A 16653-nucleotide genomic window follows, 5' to 3' on the forward strand; every position below is an offset into this window, starting at 1 on the left:
TGTCTTGTGTGCAGTGGAGAGTTGCTACACCTTTGGTGTGGATGGTTTGTCTGCCATAAGACATGAGGTCCACCTGGTTACTGAAATCCAGTGTTTCACATGTGTCTATTTCCCAAAGCATTCAGCTGGGAAATATGTTACACTTTGCTCCACTGTCAATCTTTATTTTCAGTCTTGCGTTACTGCAAATATGTTGAAGGTGGTGAAGGTCTCATCGTTTTCTGTGACCATGTCAGCATTCTCACACTAGAATGTTGTTGGATGCTCAGTGGTTTTGCTGCTTTTGCTCCTAACTATCTGCAGTGTTATCATTAAAGACGAGTGAGTTGATGCAGCAAAGTCCTTGTGCCACACTGCCAACTCCTGAGACCATGTAGAAATAATATGTTCCCAAACGCTGACAACAAGGACTTGTATCAAACAATACTTTATTTGCTGGCTGAGCAGCAACTTCATGCTTGTACTCTGTCCTCACTCTCAGGGAGAACTCCCCCGCTCCCGACACTTGACCCATTTTGTAGCTGCGTCATCACGTGACCACTCATTCGACAGTGGCAGTAGTTAATAATAACTAGAGCACTGCTGCATATATTTACATTGGAAATAAGCACCTGACTGACCTTGAAAGCAAATGCATCTTGGTTTTAGGATTAAAAAAACAGGACGAGAATATAAGTCAAAACACATAACAATTGAAATTACTGCAACACATGAAAGATTTTTCATTTTCTAAAAGAAGTAGAGAACATGAACCCAATTATCTTTGTGGAATGGTAATATTAAACTTAGACTATAAGAAGAAATGCATCATGGTCAGCTGACTCAGATTTACTTTGTTAATATCTCTGAAGTGGGTTTTTGTGATTAATAACTCCCAGACTTTAAATCAGGTCAGAGAATTCATAAAGTGGCACAGGTGGTATGTCAGAGTGAGTTTTAATGAAACTGATAGAACAGTGATTCTCAAAACCTTTTGGTTGAAGGTCCTCTTTTAACATGGATCAGTAACCATGGACACCCTAGCTAAATTATACTAATGTATGATACTCATAATACGCAAGCGAACTCATTTTTCACGCATTCTTTCAATAGTATTTAAATATTTAAAAATCCCCCCTCTCAAGAACAAGGTTGAACTAACCTGATGCCTACTATTAATGTTGATAACTGTAGGTCTATCTGATGATCTACCTGCCACTTTCAATGCACCTTAATGCCCTTTTTGCATGAGACAGCCAGCCTGCTCTACACTATACATATTGATGGTTATAGACCACTCCTGCCTCTGGCCACTGCTGAGTTGCGTACTGCTTGGCTATTTCGCAGACCCCCTGCAAAATCTTTATGGACTCAGGGACCTATGCACCCTACTTTGTTAAAGTAACTAAAAATGCTTGACAGTCCCAAGAAAGTTAAAAAAAAAAATTAGGAATCAAATTTAATTGGGTTACTGTTATGATTTAAATGTTCTGTGGAGCTTCGCTGAAGTCAAGAGAATAAATTAAAGGAGTTGATGAAATCTCCTAAAATTGGCTTGAAGAACTGTTAAATAAATTATGAAATAATTATCATAGTTTGTTGTGAGAGGCTGTTTTATCACGTTCTTAAATAAATCACTGTGCCCTTTTTTAGCCGTGATCTTTCAATTCATTGTTTTATCAGGAGAGTGTTTTATCAATTGGATAAAGCTAAATAATTGCTATATGGAGGAGAGAAATTCCTTAAACATTTAAAGACTGAGTCAACGAAAGATCATCATATTTGAGAAAATAATGTTGACTGCTTAAGGGAGGAATGTTTTATCAGGGGGGATACCTTAGATGCCAGATTTTTCAAATTAAAGCATCGCATGCTGGAATCAATTAGCTGAACAACCAGTCTCTGACAAAAAGGAAAAGATTAGATTAACATTCAGGTCTACGACCTTTCAGGAGAGCCCTTTCAAATGCTTTCTCTGCTACTTGGAAGGAAAAAAAGAAGTTCTATTAAATGTGTTGAAAGAACAAGATCAAATTGCAGAGCAGGACAACGGTGAAATGAAGTGGCCGGGTCAGTGCTGCTGAAGACAAGAGTTGATAATATGTGACTGTGCACAGTCCAGATGGGGGATCTCCTGAAGTGGAGTGACCAGCTGAATATCATGCACAGGTGGAAATTAAATAGGTTGGGTGGAATTTAAGCTGGAATCCATGTGGGTTCTAATGAAGGTTTATAGATCTGAAATGTAAGCCCAACTATTTCTCTTTCTTCAAAGGTGCTACCAGACCTGCTGAGTGTCTTCTTCATTTTACACCTTATTAAAGGTGAAGATAAAGGGATAGTAGCTATATTATTTCTCTCACCAAGCATAGCTTGTTCGTGGACAGACTCCTGCTCAAATGAAGCATGAGACTTTGTTTGTGATTATCTTTGTATCTTTGCTGAGATAATCAGGAAAGCATCAGATATGGTTAAATATGCAGACAATATTTGATGTAGAAACTAGATGAAGGGATTCAAAATAGTTAGAAATTTTGTTATTTTGCAGCTTCTGTGTTGCATGAAATAATGTGAACACAGGAGTATAATTTGCGATATCTTTCAAATTGCAGGGATGTAATCACCTATTGTAATTATCTGTGGTGATTTGAATGCTCAGAGCCTTTTAAAGTTGAACAAAAAGCCATCAATGACTGTCAGTTATATAATAAACCATATGTCATCCCCTAATGGCCCCTGACAGCTTTCTTTTATACCTGATTCAATTTGGGTGTATGGGACAGCAATTAAAAAATTCTAATGTGGTCCTGTCATTAAGTTCTGCAGGTTCACTGCCTTCTCAGCATTTCCGGATTTCCCGCCCATTGACAGGTATCCTCAGTTCTTTCCCATCCCTGTGGTCCAATGATGGCAAAACTGTCAGCACCACTACTCTGCGAAAGACAGTCTGCCTTCTGCACTTGCGAGGTTAAATGTGGAAATACACAAATTGTTGTCAATTATTCACCACTCCTTCACAGGCATGCTGTTGAAGTCCACGCGGTTGGAAATGTTTCAAAATCATAAAGTAACATGGACTTCCATTTTTTTCACTATATTCCCGCTGTTAACAAAAACTTCGGAAAAGTTAAGCCTTATTGAATGAGGTGTAACTAAGACATCAATGGCATACTAGGTTATAATTATCACCAAACAACTTCTCTGGCCCTGCAAAACTAATTTTACATTTGTAGAATGTCAAATTTCTCCACTCTGTTGTAAAAGCTGCATCGGTTTTTAAAATAATACCACACCTGTTTTCTGGTGCGGCATGCCCCCACTGGCAGCGGGATCCTCCATCCCAGCAGCCAGCCAATGGGGTTCCCATTGTGGACACCCCCATGCCGTCGGGAAATCCGTGTGCCTCTGTGCGCTGCTGGCGAAGCGGAGGATCCCTCAGATGGAGAATCCACCCTAAATATAAATGCTATGTAGAAAGCAAATGGATTTTTGTGCACGTGGAAATGTATAATACTGTATACTCATTGTGATTGTAATGTTGTTTCTTCAATATGCCAGGATTGGTTTGAATATACAGCTCCTCCTGTCTTCTGGTTGTCTGGGTTTTTCTTCACTCAAGCGTTTCTGACAGGGGGACAGCAAAATTATGCCAGGAAATATACCATTCCCATTGACCTGCTCACATTTGACTATGACGTGCTAGAGGACAAGAATTACACTATCGCTCCAGACGATGGTAAGAGAACGCAACTTGAACAGTAATGTGATTTTGTAATGGGTGGTTTGCCACTCTTCTGCCCACTCAGCCAAACCATTAATATCATTCTGGAGTGATGAGTGCATGATAATGATATGCACAATGAGACAATGAGTGATGAGCATAGGTTTTAGAATGTCAATCTTATTGAAAACATAAATGCCATCACACCATCCGAAGTGTTTGCCTAGACTTAAATTATCTGTTATTAGAAAGTTGGTAACTACTTCTTGTTGGCCGTGATTGGCACAGAGGCATGTGGCAACATACTACCCCTGCAAATTCCATGGGATTGTCATTTTTGGGATGTTGTTCCTGGTTTCCACAGACCTGAAAGGCCATGGCAAAACCTACATCTGTGCAATGTTCGACGTACAAGAGTTCACTATCCCATATGCAAGTTCTATAGTCCTCGACTGCAAGTACAATCAATCATTAGGTGCCACAGATGTTCTGTATTACAGAAACTAAAGGCTCAGTGATCACAGATCTACCGGCATGCCATGATCTCGCACTAGTGATAATCCATGGAATTAGTCCGATGTCATTTGGCAAATCAACCTCTGAAACTGCTTCTGTCATCTCAGTTCACAACCTAACATTCAAACTTCCAGAATGTTTTGACAAAGTGGCAGTTTTAAGAGAGCTGCAACACTACAATTGCATCTACAAGTCCATCAACTGATCTGGTACCTTTTGCTGCAAATGCCAGCAACTACAAAAAGAAATGATGAAAGATTCCACACTACAGAATCTGTGGAAAACCATCTTTGAAGGATGGCCTGGTTCGATTTAGCATTTTGACTTAATAGGACAAGCTAGGCACCTCTTGGGAGTCATTTATAAAGGCAGACAAGTTTAGAGTTCGGCCAATAAATTTGGATTCACAATCCCACAGAAGGGAAGTGGTAACCTGCTGATGTGACAAAGATTTATTCGTTACCGAGGTCCTGTGAAGTCATTACACACAAAAGTGAGATGTAACCGAGGACAAATCAGATACATTCCAGATCCTCAACTACTATGCAGTTCTATTGTAGAATCATACAATTTACACTGCAGAAGGAGGCCATTGGGCCCATCGAGTCTGCGCCAGCCCTTGGAAAGAACACATTACTTATGCCTCCAACCTATCCCAGAAACCCCACCTAACCTTTTGGACACTAAGGTACAATGAAGCATGGCCAACCCACCTACCCTGCACATCTTTGGACCGTGGGAGGAAACTGGAGCACCCGGAGGAAACCCACACAGACATGGGGAGAACAGCCATAGCATGTGAAAACTCCACACAATCAGTCACCCGAGGCTGGAATTGAACCCGGGATACTGGAGCTGTGAGGCAGCAGCGCTAACCACTGTGCCACTATGCCGTCTCGAGGACAAGATCCCGAATGAAACCAGAAACAACATCTAAGAATAGCAATCCCATAAATACCTAAGCAATTAAATACACCTCCAGATAAGATCACCATTATAAGATCTGGACATGCCAGCAGATTCCCTTTACACTTTAAAGACTCATAAATTCACATCGTGGAACTGTCAAACCATCTGAATGAATTTGTCTGAGCACCCAAACTTGCTCATAATGTTCCAGAGCCCTTCATAGCTAATAGTGTTGAAGCCTTCGGTTAGGTCAACAAAGTTGGTGTACAGGTCAGCATTTTGATCTTCGCATTTCTCATGCAGTTGGCGAGCAGCAAGCATCATGTCGATAATTCCCGTACCTTTTCTGAAACCACACTAGCTCTCCAGAAGTAAACCCTGCTTAAGATGTAATATGAGCTGGTATAGAAGGATTCTGGCAAGAATCTTTTCAGCAACAGGCGAAATATTCCTCTGTGATTGTCACAGGACTGGTGGTAGTCAGAATTGCCAAGGCCAGTGTGTCCTTCGGAAGACTTTGCTATTTATTATGGGAACTGTTGCTCGTTTTGGTCCCAACAGCGTCACCAATACTGCTGCTAATATTAATGATGTTGGTGAACCACAAGCCTTCCCTTATATCGATCAAATGACCATACAACCAGTTAGTTAGTTCAAAAGATGGTTTATTTATATACACAAGGGTTATGTCGACATGCAAACACACTATCTACTACGAGTTAAACTACACCTATCAGTTACAATAACCTATACTTAACTTCAGGGCGACCGGCACTGTGCAAATGGATAAGGCCTTTATCTGGATTTCACTTGGCTAGTTCAAAGAAAGTGGCTCTGTCTCTGCTGGGCTCATCCATCAGGTAGTGATCATTGGTCTTGAACTTGCTGGCTGTTCCTGCTGTAATTGGGTGGCACAAGCAGGATCCAAAAGAGACAGAACACATGGCTCTTGTGGGCAGCACGGTAGCATGGTGGTTAGCATAAATGCTTCACAGCTCCAGGGTCCCAGGTTCGATTCCCGGCTGGGTCACTGTCTGTGCGGAGTCTGCACGTCCTCCCCGTGTGTGCGTGGGTTTCCTCCAGGTGCTCCGGTTTCCTCCCACAGTCCAAAGATGTGCGGGTTAGGTGGATTGGCCATGCTAAATTGCCCGTAGTGTCCTAAAAAATTAAGGGGGGGGGTTGTTGGGTTACGGGTATAGGGTGGATACGTGGGTTTGAGTAGGGTGATCATGGCTCGGCGCAACATCGAGGGCCGAAGGGCCTGTTAGAACATAGAACATAGAACAGTACAGCACAGAACAGGCCCTTCGGCCCTCAATGTTGTGCCGAGCCATGATCACCCTACTCAAACCCACGTATCCACCCTATACCCGTAACCCAACAACCCCCCCCTAACCTTACTTTTATTAGGACACTACGGGCAATTTAGCATGGCCAATCCACCTAACCCGCACATCTTTGGACTGTGGGAGGAAACCGGAGCACCCGGAGGAAACCCACGCACACAGGGGGAGGACGTGCAGACTCCACACAGACAGTGACCCAGCCGGGAATCGAACCTGGGACCCTGGAGCTGTGAAGCATTTATGCTAACCACCATGCTACCCTGCTGCCCCTGTGTTTCCCTGTGTTCTGTGCTGTACTGTTCTATGTTCTATGTTCTATGGCTGTGCTCTCCTTTATCTCTCTGGGATTTTGTGCACTTTGGGGCGGTCTTTAACCTTGGAACCAATAGTTCGACAGGGCTCTGATCACTATCTTCCATTTCGGTCAATAAATGGACAGATGCCCAGGTCCTTAGCAGTCATTGACCTTGGGATTTCTGAGTGAAGGGATGGTGCCGATCAGTCTGTGGCTGTACCGGTTGCTTGATTGGAGTTCTATTGTTCTATTGGGGGTTTTGATCAGGCCTGGTTACCTGTGTTTCAGATACTCATAGGCTCTGTATCTGTCTGAGTCCTGGGTTGGCCATAATTCCCATGGTCCTTTGCAGGTGGCCATCTTAGATGGCTACTGAACGTAGAGGAGTGAGTCTACAAACCAAACTCAATGTCTACCAAGCAGTTGTTCTCTTCACTCTTCTCAATGTGAGTGAGACCTGGACCGTCTATCAACGACACACAAGGAAAATCAATTGCTTCCACCTTTGCTACCTCCACGAGCTCCTCGACTTCAAGTGGAAAGACAAAGACCCAGACACAGACATCCTCTAGAGAACCAGCATGGTCAGCATTTTCACAGGGTTACAACAAAAACTGCCCTACAGCGCTGGACATGTCACCAGAATGCCTAACAACTGGCTCCCTAAGCAAATCTTCAATGGTGAACTGCAGAATGGAGCATGGTCCTGTGGCTGCTGGAAGAAATACTTCAAGGATACCCTGTAGGCCTTCTTCAAAGACTTGTTGTCAAATTAAGATGGTCTTCTTCTATACTGAAGGACAAACAATGACAATGACACTTATATAACAGTAACTATACATTCATGTATTATAAATAGTTAGAATTCTTTGGAAGGAGGGAAAATATCTTTAAAAATAAAGAGATGATGTAATATCCCTTAAAGGGATAGAAGCATAACATCATGAGCAAGTGTGTCATTCAATCCAGTTTTAGTTTAACTTTTTCTTTCAGCAGAGTATACATAGACAGCTCTGATGTCTTCAAGCTTTATTTCTCTGTATAAATGTTTCTGTGTCCTAGTCTTAATAAATGAACCAACAACATGTTTTCACATCCCTTATGAGCGATTGATGCCTTTATATCATTATAAAAGCAAGACGGGGTTTTGGGTGAATGGGGCTTGTTGTGAGTAAAGGCACAGGCATCAGAATTTTGGATGATCTCAGGATTTTGAGTTAGAATGTAGACAGTCAACCTGAGGTACATTGGAGTAGTCAAGCCTGGAGATAACAAAGACATAAATTAAAGTTTCAGCTGCAGATGATCTGAGGCAGGTATGGAATTGGGTGATGTGACGGAGGTGGAAAGGCACAGTCTTAGTGATGGCACAGCTATGTGGGTGACAGATCATCTCAAAAATGACATCAAGATTGCTGGTTTAGGTCTGGGTTATCTCAAAAGGTTGTTTTAGCTATCACATCACAGCATTTGCTCATGAACCTTTACAGAAGGATGTACTAGGATGCAGGGGTCTGTTTCTTCCTCCACCTTTAATGCTTTTTCCCAGAAGGTGCATAAATATTGAACTTTTGCCCTGTCCAGATGCATAACATTACACTTATTCAAGTTTTACATCACTTGCCAATCATGAGCTAATTTGCCAAAACATTAAGATCACATGAAGCAGACAAGCATTGTTTACAATTGTAACTCTCAAACAGATCTTAATACTATATGAAAATTTGTAGATCATGCCCCCAACAATTGCATGTAGGACATTAAAACAAAAATCAGTAAAGGTCAATGATCCTTACCCTGATCCCTAAAGCACACACTGGCATCCCATCTCCAGTGGTAAGCTGGGTGACATCAGCATCGATGTGGAACCTGGCATTATGCTTTTCGATGATGTAGCCAAGAGTAATAGAAAGAAGCCAAGGTTAGACATTGAGGGAATCCTTGAAATAATGGGGGAGGCGAGGGAGGCAGGTTCGATTCCTGGCTTGGGTCACTGTCTCTGTGGAGTCTGCATGTTCTCCCAGGGTTTCCTCCGGGTGCTCCGGTTTCCTCCCACAAGTCCCAAAAGATGGTGAATTGGATATTCTGAATTCACCCTCAGTGTACCGAACCGGCGCCGGAGTATGGCGACTAGTAACCTTCACAGTAACTTCATTGCAGTGTTAATGTAAGCCTGTGACAATAAAGATTATTATTACGCTGCTTTTCAGTGGTCAATCCTGCCATCAGTTGAAAATGCTGCAATTAAGGATGGGCGATAAAAGAGCCCCCTGATTAAACAGGGAGGCTGTAAATCATGGTTAAAGTTTTCCTGTCCAATTCCATTGCCATGAACAGAAGGTTTATAGAGTGCACAAAAGTAGCATGGGTGTTTTTTCAAATTTCAGTACCACTTGCAAATATTTCACAGTGCATTGGTTTCACTTTAATCATCTGTGAACCATGATTATTTGTTGAGATTAGTCAGAGAGCTAAATGAACCAGCAAGCCTCATGATTGGCATGCACTAATGGTTAAGAGGGGAGTTACAGATATTTTCTTTATTGTAGAAGAAACAATGGACATGATTTTTCCGGGCCTGTTTGACAGACGCGCAAATCCCGTTATGGCTGCTAAACCTTGGAAGAGGGCTACAATATGATTTGCGCCGGCGACATCTTAATTTGAGATCTTCCCTGCCCCTGCCGGTGATGTGACCTGATTTCCATTCATTTAAATATAATTAAATAAACTTGCGCCATTCCTTCCAGCCCCGTGTGATGTCCCCCTCCCCTCGCCCCGGCGGTATGATGTTATGCTGCGGGGATTCACTACTGGAATTCGAAATCAGAAACCAATTGTGATGACCATGCCAAGGTGCGGAGGTGACTGAAATCCCCAGGTCGAGTGATCACGGGGCATAGGGGGAATCTGGGAGAGGGCAAACTCTTCTCCATCGGGGAAAGGGGGCTTCCCCTTATGAGATGTGTCAGGGGGTAGAGATGGCTGTGTGCTGGAGTATGTGCAGCAGGGTGAGTCTCCTCCAAGCTTAATGGGTCGGGGGGGAGGGGGGTTGCTGTTCTCCATGGCCATGGGGGAAGGGGGTGGTGGGAGGGAGTTCAGTGTTCTTGCTGATTGCGGCACCCTTAAAGGATGGTACCTTGACCTCTGTGTAGTCGGGCTGCCTGTTCTATGAGGCGCTGTCCTGCCAGAATGATGGCGCAAACACGCCCACTGATATTGTAATCGGCGACCGGGCGGAGAATCCCTTCCAACGGTCAAATTGGAGACAGTGTCGGTTTGATGCTGGTTTTCTAGTCGCCGCCCCCTCCAAAATTGCGTCATCGCGTCCCGCACCATTGGAACGGCGTTGGCGCGTCATGCGTCATCCTCCCCGATGCTCTGCCCCTGATGGGAAGAGTTCCCGACTGCACAGCACTTAGCCGATGAAGCAGCTCCAGTTTGCTCTCAAACGCTTGTGCCTCTTAAGACAAAAAAAAAGAGTGGCTGTGGTTATGCCGTTATTGGTGGGATGGGGTCTCATAGAGCCGGTAACCAGCTCCAAAGAGATTGAGGCACCATGTTCAGAACTGCAGCCTAAGGGCCTCCACCCCATCACAGAGGTATCGGGCACCCTGTGGCGGGGGGCAGGGGGGTATGGCTGATAATATTTAAATCAATGGAAATATATTGGGGTTCATGTCCTTTGTGCTTGCGAATGATGTGACATTGCTGGCGAGGGGGGCGAGGAAACTCAGAAAAGGCAATCTCTCTGGCAAAAGATCGCATTTCCCAGTTCTCCTGGGATTTCCACAAATGCTGCCGCTCCCACAGATGTGAGGGCTCAAAATTGCCCACATATCTGAGATTCTTCTGTGGGGATAATTGAAATGTGAACTCAAAGCGCTGTCAGGATTCTGCCAGCCAACAACCAAAGATTATCACAGCTTTGGCCAACCTTTTGGGCCATTTGACTGTTCTCCCCCACCCCCGCCCAACACTACACCTCGTGCCAGTCCCTTGGCACATTCCTTCTCCATGCAACCCCCCCCCCCCCCCCCCCCCCTCCATAATCCAACTCCCTCCCAATCACCACTTATTCGCCCTTGCTGGTCTTCTGCCTCCATGCAAGCTGCCATTCTCCTGCTTCCTTCCTTTGCGCCAAAGAGTTCAAAGAAAACTGCTGACCTTACACACAACTGCACAAAGCTGACCAGTGCGTATCACTTTTAAACAAATGTGAACCAGGAGCCCTGACATCTTCGTGTGTTACTAACTGCACATTGAAGGTAGGTCATAATTTTGTGATGTGAGAGAACCTTTAAGAACTGGGTGTTTATTAAATAGCTGTAGTGGCTGTGCCTTTAAGAAATGAGTATTTATCGAACAGCTGCAGTGATGTCAGCGCGTGGGTGGAGCTGACCTATCTGTCTTTCACTTTCGCTTTGGGCTGTCTGCTACATAGTGTGTTTTAGTTTCATTTTGAGAGCTGGATAGCTGCAGGCAAAGCAAGGAGCTTGTGGTGAATGTAATATATATATGTATATATCATAATTCACACTGTCTTTGTAAGCGCAGTAGCGCTATCCTACCACTAGGGGGAGTAGCTCTGGGAGTACTCAGGAACTTGTACTGGGCTCCACCCTTGGCTCCGCCCATGACTCCTCCCCCTAGTGCAGCTGTATAAATACCCTTGTCCAGAGTCAGCCTGAGTTCACTAAGAGTTCATCAACAGGTAACAGGCTGGCTCTGAAGTAAGTCGATTAAAGCCTAGATTCATATCGGAAACACGTGTCTAGTGAATTGATGGTTCCATCAGAGCTGTATAACAATCTCTCTCTGCAATCTAAGACTCTCTCTAGATCAATTGGGTGATTTCAAAGTGCTGACTGCTCTCAGTAGAGAATTTAAACCTGGGGTGGGATTCTCCAACCCCCCGCCGGGTCGGAGAATCGCTGGGAGGTGGCGTGAATCCTGCCCCCGCCATCCGCCGAATTCTCCGGCATCGGAGATTCGACTGGGCGGGAATTCCGCCGCGCCGGTCGGTGGCCGCTCGCAGCGGACCACCCAGCGATTCTCCGGCCAGCGATGGGCCAAAGTCCCGCTGGTTCTTTGCCAGTCCCACCGGCATAGATTAGACTAGGTCCCTTACCGGCGGGACCTGGCGGCGCGGGCGGGCTCCGGGGTCCTGGTGGGGGGGCGACTTGGCCCCGTTGGGTGCCCCCACGGTGGCCTGGCCTGCGATCAGGGCCCACCGATCCGCGGGCGGGCCTGTGCCGTGGGAGCACTCTTTTTCTACGCGTCGGCCGTGTCAGCCTCGCGATGGCCGGTGCATAGGTGAAACCCCCCCTGCGCATGAGCAGGGATGACGTCAGCAGCTGCTGACGCTCCCGCGCATGCGCGGACTCGTGCCGGCCAGTGGAGTCCCTTCAGCTCCGGCTGGCGTGGCGGCAAAGGCATTCCATGCCAGCCGGCGGGGTGCAAACCACTCCAGCGCCGGCCTAGCCCCTGAAGGTGCGGAGGATTCCGGACCCATGGGGCAGGCCGATGCCGGAGTGGCTCACCAGGGACCTTCTGCCCCACCGCGTACGGGATTATCCCGCCCCTGATCTCTGTGTTAAAAAGGGTCTTATGGATGTTAAAGGGAAAGATTTAAGGGTTACTTATAGAGTAATGTATTCTTTGGGGGGTGTATTTGAATTGATGGTTGCTAAGATGTTCAATGTATGTTTATATAAAATGTTAACTGGGTTTTATAAATTAACATTGTTTTAATTTAAAAGTACTATAACTCTCTGTTGCACCATACCTGTAAAGTAGGCCTGTGTGCTCCCCATATCCAAAATCTACTTAAAGTTGTGGGTCAGGCGAACTCCATGATACACTTTGGGGTTCTCTAAACCCTGGCCCATAACAATTTTAGAAATGTGTAACGCTAATGAGTAACGTATATTACAAGAATGATCCTGCCACAGGACGGCTTGAGGCTGGCCAATCATGGTGGGCTTGACATTATCTCTGCATCTCAACTTGTCACTACAAAATCAAAATTTTGAATCCTGCCGAATGAAGTCACCCCACACACATTTTCAGCTCTTGCAGGCTCCATTAAATACATGGTAATGGTAAAGAATTGGGAAGAGAAGCCATTTCAGGTGATTCTCTGGGTATAACTGGATAGTAAGCATGGAAACACATGAGTGCAGTCCCACATTGTTCGACAGCTATGGGAGAGGCACTAAAGGAAGATGGCGTGGTCAGCCTTGTCAAAGACAAGGTTAGTTTACATTGATCACACTCACTTGGGATACAATTTGTGACTTTGGTAAGGGCCTTTTCTATACTGGGCTAACAGCAGAAACCTGATTGTAGGGATTCAAATATGGAGTTGCAGGAAAAATGGTACTTGGGAGGTACTTTGGAGAGGAAAGGGATGTTGGAGATTGTAAGGACAGAGGGACCAATGATTCTTTTTTAAGGAGGGGCGGTGACAGCAGATTTAAAGGAGAAAGGTACAGTGACTAAGGAAACTGTTACTAATATTAGTTAACATGGTGTTATTTTGTATATAGGTGTCTATGTACGAGGTCTCTTTATAGATGGAGCACGGTGGGACAGGAATCTTAAAAAACTGGCGGAATCAAAACCCAAAATCCTCTATGATACAATGCCTGTTGTAAGTAGCATCTATGTTATTATTAAGTGTATATTTTTAGTTCTGAAAAACAATGAGATTTCATTACACAAAATGTTAATATTGAACCCCACTGCTATTTAATGATTCATTGCACATCTGGCTTACTTAGGCTCTTGGAAAAAATACCTGTCCTTTACCTTCTACATATATATGTAAACTATTTATTTGGATTCTTTCTATCTTGCCTTTCTATTGTCCTTACAACGTTTATATTTTAATTGTCAATCAGTCTTTTGTAAGATTTCGAATATTTTGTTTGCTTATACCTTTGATTTATTTTTGCTTCCTTATTGAGCCCAGTTTTTATGAGGTCTTAAAATTATGCAGGAGACTGTTTTGGCTCATTGTGTGTGAGACTATGGCCAGGATTCTCCAGGCCTACCGATTGGCGGGCGGGCTGGTTCCGTGGGGGCCTATTTTACTCCGCGCCAGGCTCCTGTAGTTCTCCGCCATATTGCCCAGGGGCCGGCGCGGAGAAGGGAACCCCCTCCACATGCACGGAAATACGCCGGCCATAGCGCGCATGCGTGGAAATACATTGGCCATTCCATGCATGCGCGGAATCATGCCGGCCGTTCCGTGCATGCGCAAACTCGCGCGGGCTGGAGCTGCGGGCACCACTCTGGCGCCAACCTAGCTCCCTAGAAAGAGAATTCCTCACTTTCAGGGACCATTGACGCCAGAGTGGTTGGTGCCGCTTTTTACGCCGGCGTGGGGACGTAGCCCCATTATTAGAGAATCCCGCCCAAAGTTCTCCTGCCAGAGCTGAGTTGCGCTCCAAGCTATACCCAATGCTTCACCATGCAGATTTATGCATGGCGAAGGATTCCCAAGGGAATCCTACTATCGGGCCGCCATTGTGAGCAGACGGCCTGATTGTGAGGTCTACCCCTCATCGCAATTCAGCCCCCACCCCCATATTTTCTGGTTGCCCCCTTCCCGCAAATATGGGAGTGACCCGACGAGTCCCTGCCACAGAACCCCTTAATAAGGAGACCCCCCGAAGAGAACCCCTAAATAAGGCGACTCCTCCAGACACCCCAAATATATGGAGACCCCACAACAAACCCCGAAATGGGGGTCTCTTGGGGGGGGGGGGGGTTCCCTTAGACTCGCTAAATAAAAAGCCCCAGACTCCCTAAATAAGGAGACCCACAGAGACTCTCTAGAGCGTCCCCCCCACCCACCGGACCCCATAAATAAAAAGACCCCTGTCAGGCAGCCCCCCAGAAAAGAGACTCCTGTCAGGAAGCCCCCCAGAAAAGAGACTCCTGTCAGGAAGCCCTCCAGAAATGAGACCCCTGTCAGGAAGCCCTCCAGAAATGAGACATCTGTCAGGAAGAATGAGCCGTCCGTCAAGAGAAGCTGGAGAGCAGTCCAGACAGAGGCAGTGAAAAAAATTACGGTTGTAACACTCACCTGTTGGCTCAGACACTGGAAAGAGAAGCCAGTCAGCTGTGTTTAAACCCTTCAGATCCTTGAGCTGCAAGCCATCCATTCATTTCCCTTACTAGGTTGCGATTGGCAGCTTCCACACACTCGTACACACTGCTATGATCTTTGCTTCATTCATTTTTCTTCAGGGTTGAGTAACTCTGAAGTGCTCTAACAGCAATGTTTATAAACATCAACCACTTCAAACTGAGTAAATTGCTGTCAATTTCCAGCTGACCATTCAAAATCACTGAAGTTTGAAGAGAGGTGATTGGAAAGCATTTCAGAGTTACCACCAGTCACTTGTCCATACCTGTAGTAATTCTTGCCCACGTGATTCTTGGCCCAGAGAATCATGCAGGCCTGGAGAATGTTACCTGGTCCGCCAAGTGGATTCAAATGGGCCATTCAGACCCATTTGCATCCTCCTGCTGATGCGACCTCGATCCTGATGCCAGCGAGAGAGGGGAGGGGGTGGGGGGAGGAGCATCAGAAAGGGCACCGATCCATTTTTCTCCGCCTCACCGGGAACTCCATTACCGGCTTGCAAGATGGAAAATTTAGCCTTGTTTCTGTTCAGGCTCTTTGGAATTGCGTTTCAATTAGTTCCATTCCCCTTTTCTTTTATCCCAGCCCTATAAATTTTTCAAAGTCTTTATCCAATTTCATTGTTAACATTAGTATTCGATCTGTTATGACAACCTTTTTAGGTAGCTTTATAGTTGCTAATAATTGACTGCATTAAAAAAATGATTTTCTATTTCTGAAGTTTTGCCAGTTATCTTGGGCGGAATTCTCCAACCCCCCGGGGGTTAGAAAATCGCCCGGGGCCGGCGTCAATCCCGCCCCCGCCGTGGCCCGAATTCACCGCCACCAGGGAATCGGCAGGGGCGGGAATCGCACTCGCCGGTCCCCCCGCCACGATTCTCCAGCCCGTGATGGGCCGAAGTCCCGCCGCTGACAGGCCAATCCTGCCGGCGGGAATCAAAGCACATCTGGTGCCGGCTGGATTGGCGGCGCGGGCGCGGGGCGATCTGGCCCCGGGGGATGCCCCCACGGTGGCCTGGCCCGCGATCGGGGCCCACCGATCGGCGGGCGGGCCTGTGCCTTGGGGGCACTCTTTTCCTTCCGCCCCGCCATGGCCTTCACCATGGCAGGGGTGGAAGAGATCCCCTCCCCTGCGCATGCGCCAGTATGACGTCAGCAGCCGTTGACGCACCGGCGCATGCGCGGACTTCCGCCGGCCGGCGAAGGCCTTTCGGCCCCGGCTAGCGGGGCGCCAAAGCCCGTCCACGCCGGCTGGCAGAGCGGGAGCCACTCCGATGTGGGCCTAGCCCCTAAAGGTGCAGAGAATTCCGCACCTTTGGGGAGGCCCGACGCCGGAGTGGTTCACGCCACTCCGTCCTGTCGGGACCCCCCGCTCCGCCGGGTAGGGGAGAATCCCGGCCCTTAAATGTGTTCCCTGGTTATTGAATCGCTACCAGTGACAAATTTCTTCTGATCTTTTGTCAAAACCTCTTAATTTTTGATTACTTGTTATAATCTCTCCTAACTGGTCTCTGATTTAAGGAATATAATCCCAGTTTCTCTAGTTACTGCTCATAACTGGTGCCACTCTGGTAACTATCCTTCATACCATCTTCATTGCTTGCCTTTCTTGCTAAAGTGCACTGCCTAGAATTAAATCCAATACTCTAGTTGAGGCCTAATGTGTGATTTATAAGGTTTACCATAATTTTCTTGCTCTGGTACTTTATGCCTTTGTTTATAAAACCAA

The 16653-nt window shown here is 46.0% G+C and overlaps 1 protein-coding gene across 1 annotated transcript in view; it reads left to right on the plus strand.

The window, feature by feature from the left end:
• The window catches only part of dnah7 (dynein, axonemal, heavy chain 7), a 498762-nt gene that overhangs the window by 479879 nt on the left and 2230 nt on the right, over nucleotides 1-16653 (plus strand). Inside the window, exons 62-63 of the mRNA XM_038789116.1 lie at nucleotides 3538-3715; nucleotides 13318-13421. Coding sequence (XP_038645044.1) covers nucleotides 3538-3715; nucleotides 13318-13421 — 282 coding nt within the window. The remainder of the gene's footprint in view (nucleotides 1-3537; nucleotides 3716-13317; nucleotides 13422-16653) is intronic.

Source organism: Scyliorhinus canicula, chromosome 2 (assembly GCF_902713615.1).
Source record: "Scyliorhinus canicula chromosome 2, sScyCan1.1, whole genome shotgun sequence".
Classification (NCBI taxonomy): domain Eukaryota; kingdom Metazoa; phylum Chordata; class Chondrichthyes; order Carcharhiniformes; family Scyliorhinidae; genus Scyliorhinus; species Scyliorhinus canicula.